Source organism: Arabidopsis lyrata (assembly GCF_000004255.2).
Source record: "Arabidopsis lyrata subsp. lyrata unplaced genomic scaffold ARALYscaffold_3, whole genome shotgun sequence".
Lineage (NCBI taxonomy): Eukaryota > Viridiplantae > Streptophyta > Magnoliopsida > Brassicales > Brassicaceae > Arabidopsis > Arabidopsis lyrata.
Window position 1 is genome coordinate 3,749,526 of NW_003302553.1, and position 16,491 is coordinate 3,766,016.

The following is a 16,491-nucleotide window of genomic DNA, read 5'->3' on the forward strand; positions in this document are numbered from 1 at the left end:
ACTAATACGTAATTGAAAAGTCATAACCAGTTAAATCAGGTTAATGAAAGAGAGTTTAACCGGACCTTTCTACCTAAAGCCTCTTTGTCATTTAGCGGGTTTTCGTATAAATTTGAATGTATTGAAATTAGCTATTTTGCCGCTTTGCACGAAGAAACAGTGAACGCTTTCAATGGCGTCGTCATCGTCACGATCGCTGGTTTCTTCCTATACCTTTGATGATAAAGACCTAGAAGACGCTGATTTATGGGCGGTCATTGATTCCGCCGCTGCTGCAGCTACTATCGCCGGCAAATCTCCGAAACCCTTAGCTATTAGGTATCCAAATTACAATTCTCCTCCTACGCCTGTTTCGTATCCTTCTCCACAGTCGAAGGTTCTTCAGATCCAGAATCGTGACCCTAATCTTGGCCGGCGGTTGAATGAAGAGTCTACGCGTCCGAACAAAATGGCCAGATCTCGCGTCTTGTCTGAGGTGAAGAGTGAGAGTCCGATGGCTCTTGTTACGACGTCGCACCGAAATTTAACCCCGAATATCATCAATTCGACTAAGTTTTCTTCTCCGGAGAGTTACTTGTCGCCTGGAATTCGGCAGTCTACTCCCTTTGCGGAGGTTTCTCCGTCAGCGAGCTGTGTTAAGAACGATCCGGTTAATGAGATGCGACATAGCTTGTCTGGGAGCTTTCCTTCTGCTACTCTGTTCAAGGAGTACCAGAATACAGCAATGGCGGTATCATTTCGATTTTCCTTTATCCATATAAATTTTCGATTTGTGGAACCTATGAAGAAACATGAAGCTTCTTAGATTACAGATCGTAAAATTTATCCTAGATTTTGTTGATTTCGGGATAGAGTTTTATGCATTGAAGGTGTTCGATGAAATGTCAAGCACTGTTTTGCATGATTTTAGTTCGATTGCGACTTGTTCGTAACTTAGTTTCTTCATAAGTATGCCTATATCTACTGCTCAAGAGAAAAAATCAAAGAACCCAAGCTAGATCACTAGTGTGTATGTGTATGTGCGTGAAAGAGAGTTTTTGTTTGCTGTTTTTGATTACACAAGCACTATCATATTTGTGATCTTTTACATCAAATGCTATGTTTGGGAAGTAACAACATTGCTTCATCAATTTTGCAGATTCTAGAAAAATCTGACTACACGATGATCTCAGGGAAGGCATACATTAAAAAGTCAGGTGAAGATTATGCTTGTTGTCCGCTTATTGTATATCTTATACATTCGAAATTGGTTCTGATGCTGCATTTTATGGAAATGTGAAGGTTGGAGGAAAATATCGTTTTACTTCAATGTGTCTTATGAAATAAGAGACAAGACTATTGAATTCGACGAAAACAGAAATGTCCAGCGTGCTGAGTTCACCGTTCGAGCCATTATGCAGTAATGTTCTTCTATATAAACCTGAATTTGATGGTGGGTTTAGCAAATAATGTGTAATGTATCATTGTTGTTTACCCGTTTGGTTTATGGGCTCTCTCAGTGGAGGAAGATTCGCTGACGGATGGGGTTCTTGTGAGCGACGTGAGAAGAAATTTCTCAAACCAAATCACGATATTCCCAGCACAGCAGAGACCAGAGCCAAAAACAGGGCTTGTCAGGTAAACTTCTTCTTCCAATGCTCCAGTTACTTGACTAAGTTGCTATGTCATTTTGTCACAGACTATACTTGTTGAATTTCAAACATCTGCATGACAATTCAATGTAACAAAGAAGCTTAGAGAATCAAGTACCTTAACATGTAGAGGTTTTAGCCTAAAGGTCCTGCATATTTGATAGGAATGAGACAAGACAACACACCGATATCTTGCACTTTACCATCAAACTGAATGCTCACTACTAAACATGGGTCTTGCACAATGTTTGATCTAATATTGAATACCTTTTTAACGAAAAAAAACTAGGTATGTAAGCACATGAACTTCAAGAAAATTATATTTAGGAGTTCAATTATTAAGAACTCATGTTGGTGTATGTTTTGAGCTTCAATGTTCAATTCATGGTGCTCTACGAAGCTGTTTATTTATTTTGCCTGCAGGATCTTCTTGGAATCGGTGAATATCGAGAACCACGATGATCAGACAACATCAAATGTATTTCCCGACCTTGCCAAGCCCAAGCTAAACCTTACCAAACCCACACCAACCAATGTCTTTCATGGTTCTAAGTCTTTGACCTCACAAGATGTAAACGAATAGAACTTGGTTGTAGTGTAGTGGATTATGATTTGTGTCAAGTATTCTAAAATCAACAAAACACATAATATTCAATCTTATCATTGTTTGGCTATATCTGTTATGAATATGTTTGTTGAATCTCGGCAAGCTTCCCAAAGCAACTCACCACAGTTCCAAAAGGTGATTTGAATCATGCGTGTCTCATTGTTTTAGAGATAAAAAGGGAAAGTATCTCTAAAACCTTGCAGAATTAATCAAAACATTTCTGTTGTAGATTAAAAAGATAAGGAGCTAATCAAAATAAACGAGCCCCCAAAATAGAGTCAACACAAGAAAAAGAAAACCAAAAAAGAGGGGACAAAACAGGAAAATGTTGAAATACAAACACATAAAGACTTGAGTAAGAGAGAGAATGTTATTAGTCGACTTCCTCAATCTTGGGACCTGCACCTCCAGCAGAAGGAGGAACATCCTCGTCCATTCCTCCTGCAGCTGGACCACCAGCTTCACCGCCTTGGTACATCTTTGCAATGATCGGGTTGCAAATACTCTCAAGCTCTTTCATCTTGTCCTCAAATTCATCACACTCTGCTAGCTGATTCCCTTCTAGCCATTCAATGGCTGCTTCAATCGAGTCTTCAATCTTCTTCTTGTCATCTGCTGCAAGCTTCTCGCCAATCTTCTCATCGCGGATTGTGTTCCTCATGTTATATGCGTAATTCTCGAGAGCATTCTTGGCGTCCACCTTCTTCTTGTGCTCTTCATCCTCTGACTTGTACTTCTCTGCTTCTTGAACCATTCTCTCAATCTCATCCTTGGACAACCTTCCCTTGTCGTTGGTGATTGTAATCTTGTTCTTCTGTCCCGTTGTCTTGTCTTCAGCCGAGACGTTGAGGATACCATTCGCATCAATGTCGAAACAGACGGTGATTTGAGGAACACCTCTTGGAGCTGGAGGGATACCGGAAAGCTCGAATTTACCCAACAGGTTGTTGTCCTTGGTTCTTGCTCTCTCACCTTCATAGACTTGGATCAAGACGCCAGGTTGGTTGTCTGAATAAGTTGAGAAGACTTGCTCCTTCTTTGTGGGGATGGTTGTATTTCTCTGGATCAAGACAGTCATGACTCCTCCAGCGGTTTCAAGACCAAGAGATAATGGTGTGACATCGAGCAAGAGGAGATCTTGAACCTTCTCATTACCCTCACCACTGAGAATAGCTGCCTGGACAGCTGCACCATATGCAACAGCCTCATCGGGGTTGATAGATTTGCAAAGCTCTTTGCCATTGAAGAAGTCAAGGAGTAATTGCTGGACCTTGGGGATACGGGTAGAGCCACCAACTAGGACAACATCATCGACCGAGTTCTTGTCCATCTTAGCATCACGAAGACACTTCTCAACAGGCTCCATACACTTTCTGAAGAGATCCATGTTCATCTCCTCGAATCTGGCACGGGTGATTGGAGCGTAGAAGTCAATACCGTCGAACAGAGAGTCGATTTCGATGGTGGTCTGAGCCGTAGAAGACAAAGTCCTCTTCGCTCTCTCACAGGCGGTTCTCAACCTCCTTAGAGCTCTCGGGTTACCACTAATATCCTTCTTGTTCTTCCTCTTGAACTCTTGGACAAAGTGGTTCACCATTCTGTTGTCGAAATCCTCACCACCAAGATGAGTGTCTCCTGCAGTCGCCTTCACTTCAAAGATACCTTCTTCAATGGTAAGAAGAGAGACATCGAAAGTACCGCCACCAAGGTCAAAGATCAAAACGTTCTTCTCACCAACACTTGTAGCCTTCTTGTCAAGACCATACCCAACCGCAGCTGCACTAGGCTCGTTGATGATACGCATAACATTCAAACCAGCAATGACACCAGCATCCTTAGTTGCCTGGACGCTGAGAGTCATTGAAGTAAAGCTGGAACAGGTAACAACAGCGTTCTTGATCGATGTACCAAGGTAGGCTTCAGCAATCTCACGCATCTTGATGAGAATCATAGAAGAGATTTCTTCAGCAGAAAACTCTTTATCCTCTCCCTTGTAGTTAACGACGATCATGGGTTTTTCAGCAGGTCCAGATTTGATCGTGAAGGGCCACAATTTGATGTCACTTTGCACAGAGCTATCAGTATATCTACGACCAATCAACCTCTTCGCATCTGTCACATAACAAAATTGAACACAATTAGACCACAACAATATATGTATTTTTGTCTAATAATAGTAACATGAGAAGCAAATCAAATCGAAAATTGACTCTCACTAGCTCCAACAGTGTTAAAACATTCGTATGAAACCCTAAATCATCGCTATGGATCTACCATGTTGAGATCTACTTATATAACCCAACTTCGACACACAAATTAAGCAAGAGGAAAGAAGAAAAACGTACCGAAAACAGTGTTAATCGGGTTCATAGCAACCTGATTCTTCGCGGCGTCACCAATCAACCGTTCGCTATCAGTGAACGCGACGTACGACGGTGTGGTCCTATTACCTTGATCATTAGCAATGATCTCAACACGGTCGTGTTGCCAAACTCCAACACAAGAGTAAGTGGTACCGAGATCGATACCGATAGCAGGACCTTCTCCTTTACCAGCCATTGTTAACGCTTGCTCAAGTTTAAGCTAAAATCGAATGAACAAAAATCTTAGAAGAATAGAGGGAATTGCGGCTAGGTTTTTTTTTTTTTCCAGAATATGTCGTCGAAGGAGAAGTCTATATAGAGTCTTGTGACTCGTGTTTCGAGAATGTTCGGTGGCTCGCTATGTAACCGCACGATCTTTCGGAGTTGGATCTGACGGTCCTAGAACGATTCTTTTCTCTACTTTTCCTTTTCGTGCCTTTAAAAAATTGAAGCGCGTTGAATCAAGTTGGGACTCAAAGCCGTTTAAAAGGTTCGAGAATGTTCGGTTCGATGGCTTAGTCGTTAATCCAAAGTCGGTCATTGGCTTAACATTTCTTTGCGTTCTCATTGGCTTTTTGAGTCGGTCCACTGGTCACCGTCAGTGACTCATTGATAGTTTTTTTTCCTTTTTTGTTTTTGTTTTTCTCCAAATCAACTAACATTACTTAGCTAGAGGCCCAATGGGCTTATTGTATGCTGCATACGTTTTGTGAAGCAGCCTTTAGACAAATGATAGTCCAGGGCAGTTGTTTTACATAGATGGACAATAAGAGACAAAAAAAAGTTTCGGTGAGATGAGCCATGGTCATTGGTCCATGGATAATATGTTGAGAATAGAAACGGTAAAAAACCCAAAAAAAATCGCTATCTATTTTTTTTAGCCGTTTAATACCTGTGTTTTTAAATTTGGAATAAAAATACCTCATTTAATTTCGATTGTCTTTTAAAACTATCGTTTTTAAAAACTTGGTAATTTCGAACCCAACACTTAACAGTCGTTACTGGGCGTAACAAAATTATTTAACGGCGTTAAATTTTAACCGGCGAAAAACCCGAAAAAATCGCCATCTATCTTTTTTGGTCGTTTAATACCTGTGTTTTTAAATTTGGAATAAAAATACCTCATTTAATTTCGATTGTCTTTTAAAACTATCGTTTTTAAAAACTTGGTAATTTCGAACCCGAAACTTAACAGTCGTCACTGGACGTAACAGAATTATTTAACAGCGTTAAATTTTAACCCCACGTGTTTATATAAATATATACTATCTGTTTGCAAAACTTTATGTGATAGTTAATGTGGCTTGGCGGTTGCATGTCAATTTTGTAAACCTCAGAGCTGACTCTTCAAGACTTCAACGTCATTTTTTTTATTAATTTCTTTTTGTGTTCTTCGCCTTCTTCGCCGGTGGTGACGACGACTTCTTCTTCTCAGATCTCCGATGATGCAAACTGGTCTCTCTCTTTCTTTCTCTTCTTCACTCGAATCTCTTTTTGATAATGGGTTTTTACCGTGATTCATCCCATTTATGTAGAGATCGTGATCTGATTGATGTCGATTTATTTGCTGTTCTTTTTCAATGGTAGATCTAATTGCAGAATCATTAGCTCAGCTCTAGATCGATTTGTTGAAATCGCTCTATGATTCATCTTTTGTTTGCATTTCGAGTCTTAACTTTGTACTGATGGGAAGTTATTCGAAGTGGAGAACAAAGGAAAAAAAAAACAGGTTTGAGATTCAAACCCGTATCTGGTGGTTTAGAAAAAGACACACGCTACCACCAAGCCACATTGACATTCTCGTAATGTGTTGTGAGCAGTTTTCATATATTTATATAAACACGTGGGGTTAAAATTTAACGCTGTTAAATAATTCTGTTACGTCCAATGACGACTGTTAAGTTTCGGGTTCGAAATTACCAAGTTTTTAAAAACGATAGTTTTAAAAGACAATCGAAATTAAATGAGGTATTTTTATTCTAAATTTAAAAACACAGGTATTAAACGGCCAAAAAAAATAGATGGCGATTTTTTCGGGTTTTTTGCCGGTTAAAATTTAATGCTGTTAAATAATTCTGTTTCGCCTAGTAACGACTGTTAAGTGTCGGGTTCGAAATTACCAAGTTTTAAAAAACGATAGTTTTAAAAGGCAATCGAAATTAAATGAGGTATTTTTATTCCAAATTTAAAAACACATGCATTAAACAGTCAAAAAAAATAGATGGCGGTTTTTTCGGGTTTTTTCCCGAATAAAAACAATAAACTAGAGAATTTGAATGGTTTGACTTTGAGTTGTTCGAGCTACATATTCAAAAGCAGCCTGCAGCCCCCAAAGAATTGAAAGAGATTGACAAGAGTAAAGAGTTTTGGGCTTACTATAATATGTGTATGCAATAACTAATGCATGTGGTAAAGGTAAAGTGCAAGAGAATGAGGGCCTCTTTTGATATAACTACACTAAGCCCCAAACAATACGTGGAAGAAGCATGCAAAATGGACGGTATACGTAATTATGTAATAACTTCAACATTCTAAAAGAATATATTATATAAATGAATCAACCAATTTAAAAACTCAACAAAAAAAAAAGGAAATCATTTTTAGATATATATTATAAAAAAGAACGAATTTTGTGGCACAGAAATTTGCAGCCACAAAGTGAAAATAAAATAGGTGTACAAGTACCAAGTATATGATAGAGTAGGACCAAATTGATGATTCCATGGAAATTACCTGATGAAGAGGAAACAATACTAACCATGAAGCGTGCAGCTTGTGATAAATGCTCTCTACTTGAGCTCGAACTGTTGATGAGACTAATGTCTTTCTCTTTCATATCACTTCTTCTTCTTCTCTTTTGTCTTATTCCTATAATTAATCTTACCCTTTTTTTCGGTCGACCAAATTTTAAATCGAAAAATGAAAGGTCGATTACGTGGAGATATAACATTTTAAACTCTCGAGAAACTTGGAGAAAACACTGTTTTGTCAATTATTTGAAGCCAATACGTTTTAGTTTTGTGGTATGTTACCAGCTGATTTTAACTTGTTTCCCACATATACCTCAATTTAGAGTTGTCCCATTTGGTTTAAATCTTACCAAACTATATCCAAAAAGTGATTCAAGTTGTATTTTGGTCTATCACCAGTTTCATTTTCTTTCTTCTATATACGAAGAGTATTCGGAAAATAAGAAGACTCAATCAAACTTGAAATTGGTACCAAAACTACTAAACTAGAACCGTGTAAGAAAAGAATGAGAATATATTTCAAATTGGTTTTAATCCCCAAAATCAAAATAATAAACTATCCTAACCAAAAATCAAACCGAAAACCGGATGGGCATGGTGCAGTACAGAGTCTGGTTTGGTTTGGTAACTACACAATATAGAAAATGAAATTACTTGGAGCAAGAAGACAGCTGCTCATAAGTCTTAACTCTTTGACGTTGCCACCTTAAATCCCATCACACCTTATATATACGTAGTCTTCTTGCTCACCATAACCTTCATCTCATCATCTTGATCTAATAAGTATTCCTACATACAAATCCACTAAAACTATTCGTTTAAAGAATGCGCGACACAGCATGGCTCGAGCGACTTGGCCTGGCTCTGCGAACCGCCATGGCTTGTCTCATCGTGAGCTTAACCACTTTGTACGGTCCCAAACCACTAAGACACTTCACAACGTTTCCAGCCTTTTCTTACTTGACCACAATCCTGATCTGGCTCTCTGATGCTGAACCAACATACGGTGAAGTACTCAAGTGCTGTCTTGATGTCTCTTACGCCACTTTTCAGACAATAGCCATTGTGCTAGTGAGTGTCTTGGTGGTTGGACCAGCTTCACTAGGGAATGGCTTGGTGGCTCCAGTTGCTGTGGCTCTAGCTTCATTCTTAGTGGCTTTCCCCGTGTCCACAAGTCTGCTGACTAAACGGATTGCCTTTGGGCAGATCGTTGTTGTCTACGTGACTTTTGTGGTGTTCAATGGAGAGGTGGCTCATGTTTTCATGCTCCCGGTTCATGTGGCGGGTAGTACAGCACTTGGAGCCATTGCTTCTCTCATCGCAGTGCTTCTCCCGTTTCCAAGGCTGGCTCATAGTCAGGTGAGACTTGAGATTTTTTTTATTTTTTTTGTTATTCCATAACGATTAAACGGTCACAAAATACTTACCTTGGGTTTTAAATGGTTTGCAGATGAGTAAGGGTTGCAAATTATATGCTGAAAATGCTCTTGAGAGGGTGAATATGTTTGTCGAGATCATGATGGCTCGAGACAACACCACAGCTCAGGCTTTGCTCGCAAGGGCAGCTTCATTGTCTGTAGCAGCTAAAAACACACTCAAGAACATCAAAATCCACCATGTAAGCCAACTTTCTTAAGTCTTAACAAAATTACACATAATCATTGAAGTATCATCTGTTAGAAAACTGTAACCCTTTTTTTTTCGGCTCGTCTTGTGGGACTAATCATCTGTTTCTGATGAATCTATTATTTGGCAACAGGAGCGTATGGCATGGGAGCGACCAGATACAAGATTCTTGAGAAGGAAGCAGAAGTTGGATCCTGGAGAGAAACTCCATGCAACAGAATTTCTGATGAGGGGACTGGAGCTGGCATTGGGTTCTTGCAGTTCCTTTCCTCAAAGCATGAGCCGCGACGAACTGACTTGTCTTTTAGAAGGTCCCAGAACACAGATTGCTTCCAATTCGGCATCTACTCTCAAGTCCCAAGATAGTCTAGGGTGGCATCTTGAGGCTGGGTCTCTGTCTACTGCAGCTTTACCCGTTTGCTTCTTCAGATATTGCGTAGAACTCTTCCGAGGTGATTTCTTATCTTTGAGACAAGACAGTAAATCCGTAAATATAAGTAACACAGAGGAAGAAATTCACCCAGAACACGAAGGATTGTCCATGGCCAGAAAGGTTTGGGACATTCTATGTGTCTGGATGGCCAGAGAAAGGTTTGTTTTTGCATTCAAGTGCTCAATTTCCCTAGGCCTCGCGGTGCTGTTTGGTATAATGTATAATAAAAAGAACGGGTATTGGTCGGGTCTAACTGTAGCCATTAGCCTTGTAAGCGGTAGGCAAGCAACATTAACAGTAGCAAATTCTCGTCTACAAGGGACAGCGATGGGATCAGTCTACGGTCTAATATGTTGTTCTGTTTTCCAAAGACTAGAAGAATTCAGGTTCTTACCTCTGCTCCCTTGGATAATCTTGGCCGTCTTCATGAGGCACAGTAAAGTCTATGGCCAACCTGGAGGAGTTACAGCTGCAATTGCTGCACTGTTGATACTTGGAAGGAGAAATTATGGAGCTCCAACCGAATTTGCAATCGCTCGCATTGTTGAAGCTTCAATCGGGTTGCTCTGTTTTGTCTTCGGGGAGATTCTTGTCACCCCTGCAAGAGCAGCAACTCTTGCAAAAACCGAACTTTCACACTGTCTCGATGCCCTCTTAGATTGCATCCAATCACTGGTTCTTTGTTCTGAGCAGAAGAACCAGAAAACGTCAGTGGTAACAGATTTGAGAAAAAGGCAGGCAAAACTCAAATTTCATGTTGAAGCATTAGAGAGGTTAACAGCAGAAGCCTTAACAGAGCCTAAGATTCCATTCCTCTGTCCACTCAACGCGGTCAGTTACAACAAGCTTTTGGGCTCTTTCTCGAAGATATCTGACCTTTGTCTGTATGTTTGTGATGGCCTCAAAAATCTATCTAGAGTTCAACCAACACTAGGATTTCCTTGGGACAACATCACTCATGAGCTAAGAGCCTTTCAAGAAAAGCTTCACCCATCGGTGAAATGCTCTTTAACCAAGTCTCAAGCAAGACTCCAAAAGGAGTTGCAGAAAAGAAAGATCTGCCATGATGTTGAAGCAGGAACAACATCCAACGAAAACTACTCAAACATGGAGTTGGGTCCAAGCCAGGATGATGCAGAGAGGTTTTCGGTTTCTTTCGTAATGCTACTGAAGGAAGCAACTGACAAGATAAGTGATAACACAGCTGAAGAGGTCCTCAAGAGTGAAACTGCTCTATGTTTGAGCAGTCTAGGGTTTTGCATAAGTAGATTGATGCAAGAAACAATATGTATTATGATAGAAATAACCCATACAACTTGATTTTGGAAGAATTCTATAGGATGTAAACTAACTATAGCACATACCATTTATGTAAGAAACATTTGGTGTACAAGATTAATGCAAGGAAAAAAGATTGTAGGAAATGAAGCAAATTGTTTCTCTAGCGGAACAAAACATAGAGCAAACAGAACAATTCTCATTGTTAACTGGAATTCATCTAGCTCTAGCTCTAACAGATACATGGCCTCATGGTTGGTCATGTATCAATGAACATGTAAAAAAAAAAAACACATACAGCAAACCTTTCACCAACCTATTCAGATTGCAGCACAAATATTAGACAGAATACCCTCAAAGCTGAGTAATCAGATATCAAATCCGCCCATAATTTAACTCGTAAACCCCGGAAATTGCTCTAGAAACAAGCCTTTTATATTGAATCACCAAAGTATATGAATAACAGCATTACAAAAAAGATTTCTGCAGCTAAAACCAAGCATTACAAGAGCTTAAACATGTTCCTTAAGAGCTACAAAAAAACATCTTCAAGTATGGAATGCGAATGTCATGTTGAGTCCGACAGATCATTGTAGAAACCAACAATGATTGTCCCATATCTATTCGAATTTAGGGTCAGCCATGACGAAATGGTAGGCAATCACCAGTATGAAAATGAAGATTCCCAGGAAATTGGCAAAGAAGCCCAGATCTTGATCATCAAACATCTGTAACACAAATAACCACAGGAGAATATTAGAATAAAGAGATAAGCTTGGCATGTGAAGACTAACAATTCAGCTAAAACCAAACATATATTCACTTGTACTCCATTCTCAGCTAGTTCTAGTAGAAATCACCCCAAAATCAACTCTTCTAAACATATCCAAACTCTATATTATATTCGAATCTTTATCAAAATTGGCAGCAACAATTACGGTCATACATCCATGATTTTGATTACAAATTCAAAATATATTTCTTTTACAAACAAGACCTGATCGAGAACACGAAATCCAGTAAGAACAATACGTGACAATCAAAAAGAAATTGATTCATAAGATAACCAAAACACGACATTCATTGAATCTGATAGCAGTAAGATGAAACAAAGACTTTGCTCAGATCACAGTCGGGGACAAAATCATGCAGCCTAAGATCCGCTTACCCAAAATATGAAGAAAGATACAAAGATCACCAATTATTATTATTTACCTTCGAAAGCGCAGAGAATTTCGTGAAAGAGAGAATTCTGGAAGAGCAGGGAACTCGTGAAATGGTGTTTCTCAACTTTTGAGCAGATAGATGTTTTACAGAATTAATGGAAAAGTAAAATCTAGCTCCAACGACGTCGTTTCTTATTAATAATTTAACCGATAAATCATAGTAGTATTTATTAGGTTTGGTTATTGTGGTTTAGTTTGGTCGACATCGGTTTGCGAACCGGATAGAATTAAAACGGCAAATGAAAGAAATGGTCAAATGGAAGACTGAAGAGTTGGAAAGTTTCATACCACCCAATTTATATGAAACTTCCAGAGACATTATTATTGTACAAAACGACCCTTTTTTTTCTTCTTATACAATTGAATTGAGAATAATGTTTACGCTTTTCACACTTGTGATTCTCCCCGAATGCGAACTGATCATTCGTTGTGGGTAAATACATTCTCTACCTTAAGAGCTAAAAACAGGAAAGAGAGGAGTGAAACACAGATCATAACAAGCATCACTATGAGCATTGCTTGCAGTGATATGTATGGACTTAGGAAGAACACTATTGCTATTGCTGCACTCTGCCATACTTTTAGCTGCGCAAACGCTCCTTCCTGTTTCCACAAGTACAAACAAAGAAGAAGGTTTCGAGGTTTTGTCATGTTTCTAAGTGAATGAAAATAATAATAATATCGTTTTGGTAATATTAACCGTGTCATGCTTGAAGAGTAATGCGAGAAGAGCACTGATTTGAGTATTTAATATCCCGTCACCAATTCCTAATATCGCCGCCATTATGAGTGGGTAAGCTGTGCCAAGTACTCCGCTCGTTTGCCTGCATCATCAATTCATATCACACCATAGCTTAGCTTCTTCAAATGTCAGTTTCACACATTTCCTAGTTCTGATCAGTAAAAGAACCTGACTCTTGCATAATTTCACATATATGACAAAGAAAACAGGATACTTCCAAAAGGAATTTTCCTTGATCAACGCCCACAATATTAATACCAATACCAGTAATGAAGTTCTATGAGGAAATCATTTCATGAAAGCACAAACGTAAGGAGTTATCGACTCAATATGTCTCTATTTTGAAGTTTCTATTGGTTTGAATGCAAAACGATAGGTGGACGTCAGTGGTTAATAAGGTGTAAAAGTAACAAACCTGTACCCAAGAAGAAGCCAGAGAAACACCGAAGCTTGAGCAACAGCTCCACCGGAAATTATGAAGGTGATTGATGACAAACCAGAGGTAAACCTTCCAGCAGTCATTGAACACTAGATTGATTTACAGTAGGAAAAATAAGGATCAACCACATAACACCCATGCCAGTAAAAGAAGGGTGATTTTTCACTTTTGCTTCAAACTTACAACTGCATCAAGAGCTCCGTAGACTGCCATCGCCCCACCGACACCTGAGACACCAATCGCCGGTGTAACAATCTCCTTTGTAAACTCAGCCCTATAAAGTGGAAGACGTAACTTGTAAGAATAATGAAGATGTATATTAATGTCAGTATATCTTACACAAAAAAATAACAAACTATAGCTGATTTCGCTGACAAGAATTGAGAACTTATGTATAGGTTGGAAACAACTATTCAATGCTGAGAGCCTGAGACTCCAACCACCACAATGAATTTTATGTAAGTTATCTAAGGCCTGATAATACTTTGATCAGCAGAATAAATCCTAATCACTGGTGAAGTCTGAAATCCTAGGTGAGCGCCGTGACAGTACTTTATTTAATGCTACCCTTGTGAGAAAAAAGGGAAAACGAGGAATGTATATCCCGTTTGTTGAGAGACATACCAAACAAATGCTTGTTGCAATCCTGAATATGCAAGGAGTGGGACAATCAGTAGCATCCGTATGTCGAGCAAAGGAGTGATTATCATCCTTGGAAGAGAAACCAAGGAATCAACTAAGCCCACAGGAGAACCCACAGGTTCTTTTCCATCTTCTCCGTCAATTTTCCGAATGAAGAACATTAGTATTGTTCCTAATGTCATACTGAAGAGAAACACCAACATCAATAAGGTAGTGCCACTGGTGCTTCCTTCCTACAGTCATGCCAACAAGAAGAAAACAATGGTGGGGCTACCCAACTAGAAGGAGAATTACACAACTCATCACTGAGAATGTGTAGCATGAAGCATCTGCTATTCAATACTTCAACCTTAGGACTAATTACTTCATTAACCAGTAGTCAATTTATATTAACATACACTCTAATGCATACTAGAAGATTGATGTCAACGATAAACAAAAGTTAGTACCTTTCCATCTTTCAGTAATGCAAGTGTGATGAGGTTCCCAAATAGCTACAAACCGATTGACATGAAATGAGTCAGAAGAAGATTTTAGGGTACGTGCATATAACATTTTGAGGTAAGGAAGCATTAAGAAAGTATAATCAAACAAACATGCACCTGGTGGCAGGCAAACATAGCCCAAAATTCCCCATTGAAGACACCGATTACCGAACCTTCATGCAGGCCATGATCTTTAGCATGGCTTCTCGCAATTGACGTAAGGTATGTTCCCTAATGCAGTCAATACAATTTAATCTAAGGTCATGAAATCCACTATATATCCGCATAATTAACATAAAGAAAACAAGAGCATGTAGTTTCACCTGGCCAACCCATATTATTGAAGCTGCAAATCCAAGGTACAAAGAGGCTGGTACCATAGTAAACCTAGAACCAATAACCATATATCAAGAGAAAAGTGTTAGTGTCTGAGAGAGTAAAGTAGATGGAGAGAGATAGTCAAGAGAAGTAACAGCTAGTCATTGAAACAAGAGAACATAAAGAGGATACCATGATGGCTTCAGATTGGCAGCGACAAAGAGCCAATACCCAGTAGTTCCTAAAACCAGAGCATTCTTTGATCCCATTAACCGGACAACCAAAGATGCAACCATGGAGCAAAACATGAAGGACACATATAATATCCCTAGAGATATTGTTCCCAAATCCTGAAACAATCAAAACAACTCAATATCACCACACACACACACACACACAAAATGTAATCCAACTAAGAAAATTTCGTGTCTCAAATTAATTATAGACAACACAGTCTAACGTGTCCTGCTCCTAAATTCATAGTCCTCTCAAGATCCATCAATACAAAATGACAGCATAATATTTTAACCCCTAAAAAAACAAATGATAGTATAACATCCATCAGAAATTGAAAACTTGTATCTTCTTCTACTCCTTTCCTTTCTGATCTTCCATGAGACAAAAATTGACGAAAATGGAAGAAACGAAAGATGGAGAACCTTATTAACAGTAGTTTCAAGGTTCTGAGCAGCACCATAGGCGAGGAAGATTAAGAGAAAGGAGATGCTGAGGATATGAACATCCCTTGTGTAGCTCTTTCCAGCTCTGAACTTCCGATCCTCACCAGAGGCTGAGACCAACGGCGCCTCCTCGTCGTTTCGAGAATCCATGGAGGAGAATTCGTCCGGCCACCTCACAGACTACAACTCCGGGAAAGATGAGCGGAGCTCCACGGAGATTGAAAGTCAAACTCTGTAGAAAGAGAGATCGGTGACGGTGCCGATTCAAAGGAGTCACTTCAGAGATTTGGAACTTCCAAGACTGGTGATGATTCCGGTTCGGTTTGTTTTGCTACGGTATAGTTTCAAATTTCAATTTTTATCGGTTCAGACTAAATTGAGATTAGTGTTAGTTGGGCTGGGCCCATTAAAAATCTCCAGATCTATAATTTCCGTTTCTTTCCCGGGAAAACTGAAGAAGAAAACAAACCCCTCACAATTTTTGCTTATACCCAAAGATTTGGAAACCCTAATTTCAGTAGCATCGTAACGTAAAATCAATTAGAGACTGCCGAAAATTTCATTATATTTTTCATATCTTTGAGATCAACTGATAAAAATATAAACCAGACGAGAAAATATCACAATCCATCCGAAATTCCCTAAACAAGAAAATAAAACCAAAGAGAAAAAAAAGAAGAATCTATCTAAGAGCTGGTGAATTTTGTGACGGCTTTGGTACCCTCAGAAACAGCGTGCTTCGCTAATTCACCAGGCAACACGAGCCTTACGGCGGTTTGGATTTCCCGGGACGTGATCGTCGGCTTCTTGTTATACCTAGCCAATTTTGACGATTCCTGAGCGATTTTCTCGAAGGTATCGTTGATGAAACTGTTCATGATTCCCATGGCTTTTCCAGAGATCCCAATATCAGGATGAACCTGTTTCAACACCTTGAATAGGTAGATCTTGTACGTCTCTGTGCTCTTCTTAGTCTTCTTCTTCCTCTCGCTTCCTCCTTCTTTCGTAATCTTCTTCTCTGCCTTTGGTTGCTTCTCCGCCGGTTTCTTCTCTGCCTTCGGTGCCATTGATTTCGATAAAATTCGGAAGATTTCGCGACCAGTGAATTGGCGTTTTATGATGGCTTCCGAGATATCTTATATATAGAGGTGCTGATACAAACATGATTGGTTTCTGATCAATCACACGGATCGTATACGTGGCGTTATCACGTTCGTTGATAGAAGATAATCTACGGTTGAAATCACGAGAAGAACCAAATTAATCGTGGG

At 39.3% G+C, this 16,491-nt stretch overlaps 6 protein-coding genes across 9 annotated transcripts; 2 read left to right on the plus strand and 4 right to left on the minus strand.

Moving 5' to 3' along the window:
- The first annotated feature begins 100 nt into the window (after positions 1-100).
- On the plus strand, positions 101-2,331 carry LOC9320803. Its single transcript, XM_021031599.1, has 5 exons — positions 101-730; positions 1,139-1,196; positions 1,282-1,399; positions 1,500-1,617; positions 2,055-2,331. Exons 1-5 carry the CDS (start codon positions 173-175, stop codon positions 2,091-2,093), a joined length of 891 nt encoding a protein of 296 aa, XP_020887258.1. The 5' UTR covers positions 101-172; the 3' UTR covers positions 2,094-2,331.
- A 112-nt stretch (positions 2,332-2,443) lies between these two features.
- Positions 2,444-5,117, minus strand: LOC9318686 (heat shock 70 kDa protein 3). The gene is made up of 2 exons (XM_002884691.2): positions 4,584-5,117; positions 2,444-4,350 (listed from the first exon to the last, which is right to left on the minus strand). Exons 1-2 carry the CDS (start codon positions 4,795-4,797, stop codon positions 2,612-2,614), a joined length of 1,953 nt encoding a protein of 650 aa, XP_002884737.1. The 5' UTR covers positions 4,798-5,117; the 3' UTR covers positions 2,444-2,611.
- Positions 5,118-7,899: 2,782 nt separating this feature from the next.
- Positions 7,900-10,834, plus strand: LOC9320804. The gene is made up of 3 exons (XM_002882574.2): positions 7,900-8,710; positions 8,802-8,969; positions 9,111-10,834. The coding sequence occupies exons 1-3, from the start codon at positions 8,177-8,179 to the stop codon at positions 10,728-10,730; spliced, it is 2,322 nt and encodes a 773-aa protein (XP_002882620.1). The 5' UTR covers positions 7,900-8,176; the 3' UTR covers positions 10,731-10,834.
- A 267-nt stretch (positions 10,835-11,101) lies between these two features.
- Positions 11,102-12,018, minus strand: LOC110230021 (dolichyl-diphosphooligosaccharide--protein glycosyltransferase subunit 4C). 4 transcript variants are annotated; one of them, XM_021031605.1, is made up of 2 exons: positions 11,904-12,018; positions 11,102-11,416 (listed from the first exon to the last, which is right to left on the minus strand). In XM_021031605.1, exon 2 carries the CDS (start codon positions 11,414-11,416, stop codon positions 11,309-11,311), a length of 108 nt encoding a protein of 35 aa, XP_020887264.1. In that variant the 5' UTR covers positions 11,904-12,018; the 3' UTR covers positions 11,102-11,308. The 4 variants fall into 4 exon arrangements, with proteins under 4 accessions (XP_020887264.1, XP_020887262.1, XP_020887261.1 ...); XM_021031603.1 differs by lacking the exon at positions 11,904-12,018 and adding an exon at positions 11,771-11,870; XM_021031602.1 differs by lacking the exon at positions 11,904-12,018 and adding an exon at positions 11,767-11,870.
- Positions 12,019-12,183: 165 nt separating this feature from the next.
- On the minus strand, positions 12,184-15,540 carry LOC9318687 (UNC93-like protein 3). Its single transcript, XM_002884692.2, has 10 exons — positions 15,200-15,540; positions 14,733-14,890; positions 14,546-14,609; positions 14,340-14,453; positions 14,187-14,231; positions 13,720-13,970; positions 13,279-13,369; positions 13,072-13,184; positions 12,615-12,738; positions 12,184-12,517 (listed from the first exon to the last, which is right to left on the minus strand). The coding sequence occupies exons 1-10, from the start codon at positions 15,368-15,370 to the stop codon at positions 12,335-12,337; spliced, it is 1,314 nt and encodes a 437-aa protein (XP_002884738.1). The 5' UTR covers positions 15,371-15,540; the 3' UTR covers positions 12,184-12,334.
- A 218-nt stretch (positions 15,541-15,758) lies between these two features.
- On the minus strand, positions 15,759-16,448 carry LOC9320805 (histone H2B.5). The gene has a single exon (XM_021031600.1). It carries the CDS (start codon positions 16,285-16,287, stop codon positions 15,907-15,909), a length of 381 nt encoding a protein of 126 aa, XP_020887259.1. The 5' UTR covers positions 16,288-16,448; the 3' UTR covers positions 15,759-15,906.
- Between the last annotated feature and the right edge of the window lie 43 nt (positions 16,449-16,491).

Bases quoted from the DNA above. Each gene is read 5' to 3' on its own strand.
- LOC9318686 (XM_002884691.2), bottom strand. From the start codon at position 4,797: ATGGCTGGTAAAGGAGAAGGTCCTGCTATCGGTATCGATCTCGGTACC. The intron at 4,351-4,583 runs GTACGTTTTTCT...GTTATGTGACAG, and splicing joins CCCGATTAACACTGTTTTCG to ATGCGAAGAGGTTGATTGGT.
- LOC9320804 (XM_002882574.2), top strand. From the start codon at position 8,177: ATGCGCGACACAGCATGGCTCGAGCGACTTGGCCTGGCTCTGCGAACC. The intron at 8,711-8,801 runs GTGAGACTTGAG...AATGGTTTGCAG, and splicing joins CAAGGCTGGCTCATAGTCAG to ATGAGTAAGGGTTGCAAATT. The intron at 8,970-9,110 runs GTAAGCCAACTT...ATTTGGCAACAG, and splicing joins AGAACATCAAAATCCACCAT to GAGCGTATGGCATGGGAGCG.
- LOC9320805 (XM_021031600.1), bottom strand. From the start codon at position 16,287: ATGGCACCGAAGGCAGAGAAGAAACCGGCGGAGAAGCAACCAAAGGCA.
- LOC9320803 (XM_021031599.1), top strand. From the start codon at position 173: ATGGCGTCGTCATCGTCACGATCGCTGGTTTCTTCCTATACCTTTGAT. The intron at 731-1,138 runs GTATCATTTCGA...TCAATTTTGCAG, and splicing joins ACCAGAATACAGCAATGGCG to ATTCTAGAAAAATCTGACTA. The intron at 1,618-2,054 runs GTAAACTTCTTC...TTTTGCCTGCAG, and splicing joins CCAAAAACAGGGCTTGTCAG to GATCTTCTTGGAATCGGTGA.
- LOC9318687 (XM_002884692.2), bottom strand. From the start codon at position 15,370: ATGGATTCTCGAAACGACGAGGAGGCGCCGTTGGTCTCAGCCTCTGGT. The intron at 14,454-14,545 runs GTGAAACTACAT...TGACTGCATTAG, and splicing joins CAATAATATGGGTTGGCCAG to GGAACATACCTTACGTCAAT. The intron at 13,971-14,186 runs GTACTAACTTTT...GCATGACTGTAG, and splicing joins CATTACTGAAAGATGGAAAG to GAAGGAAGCACCAGTGGCAC.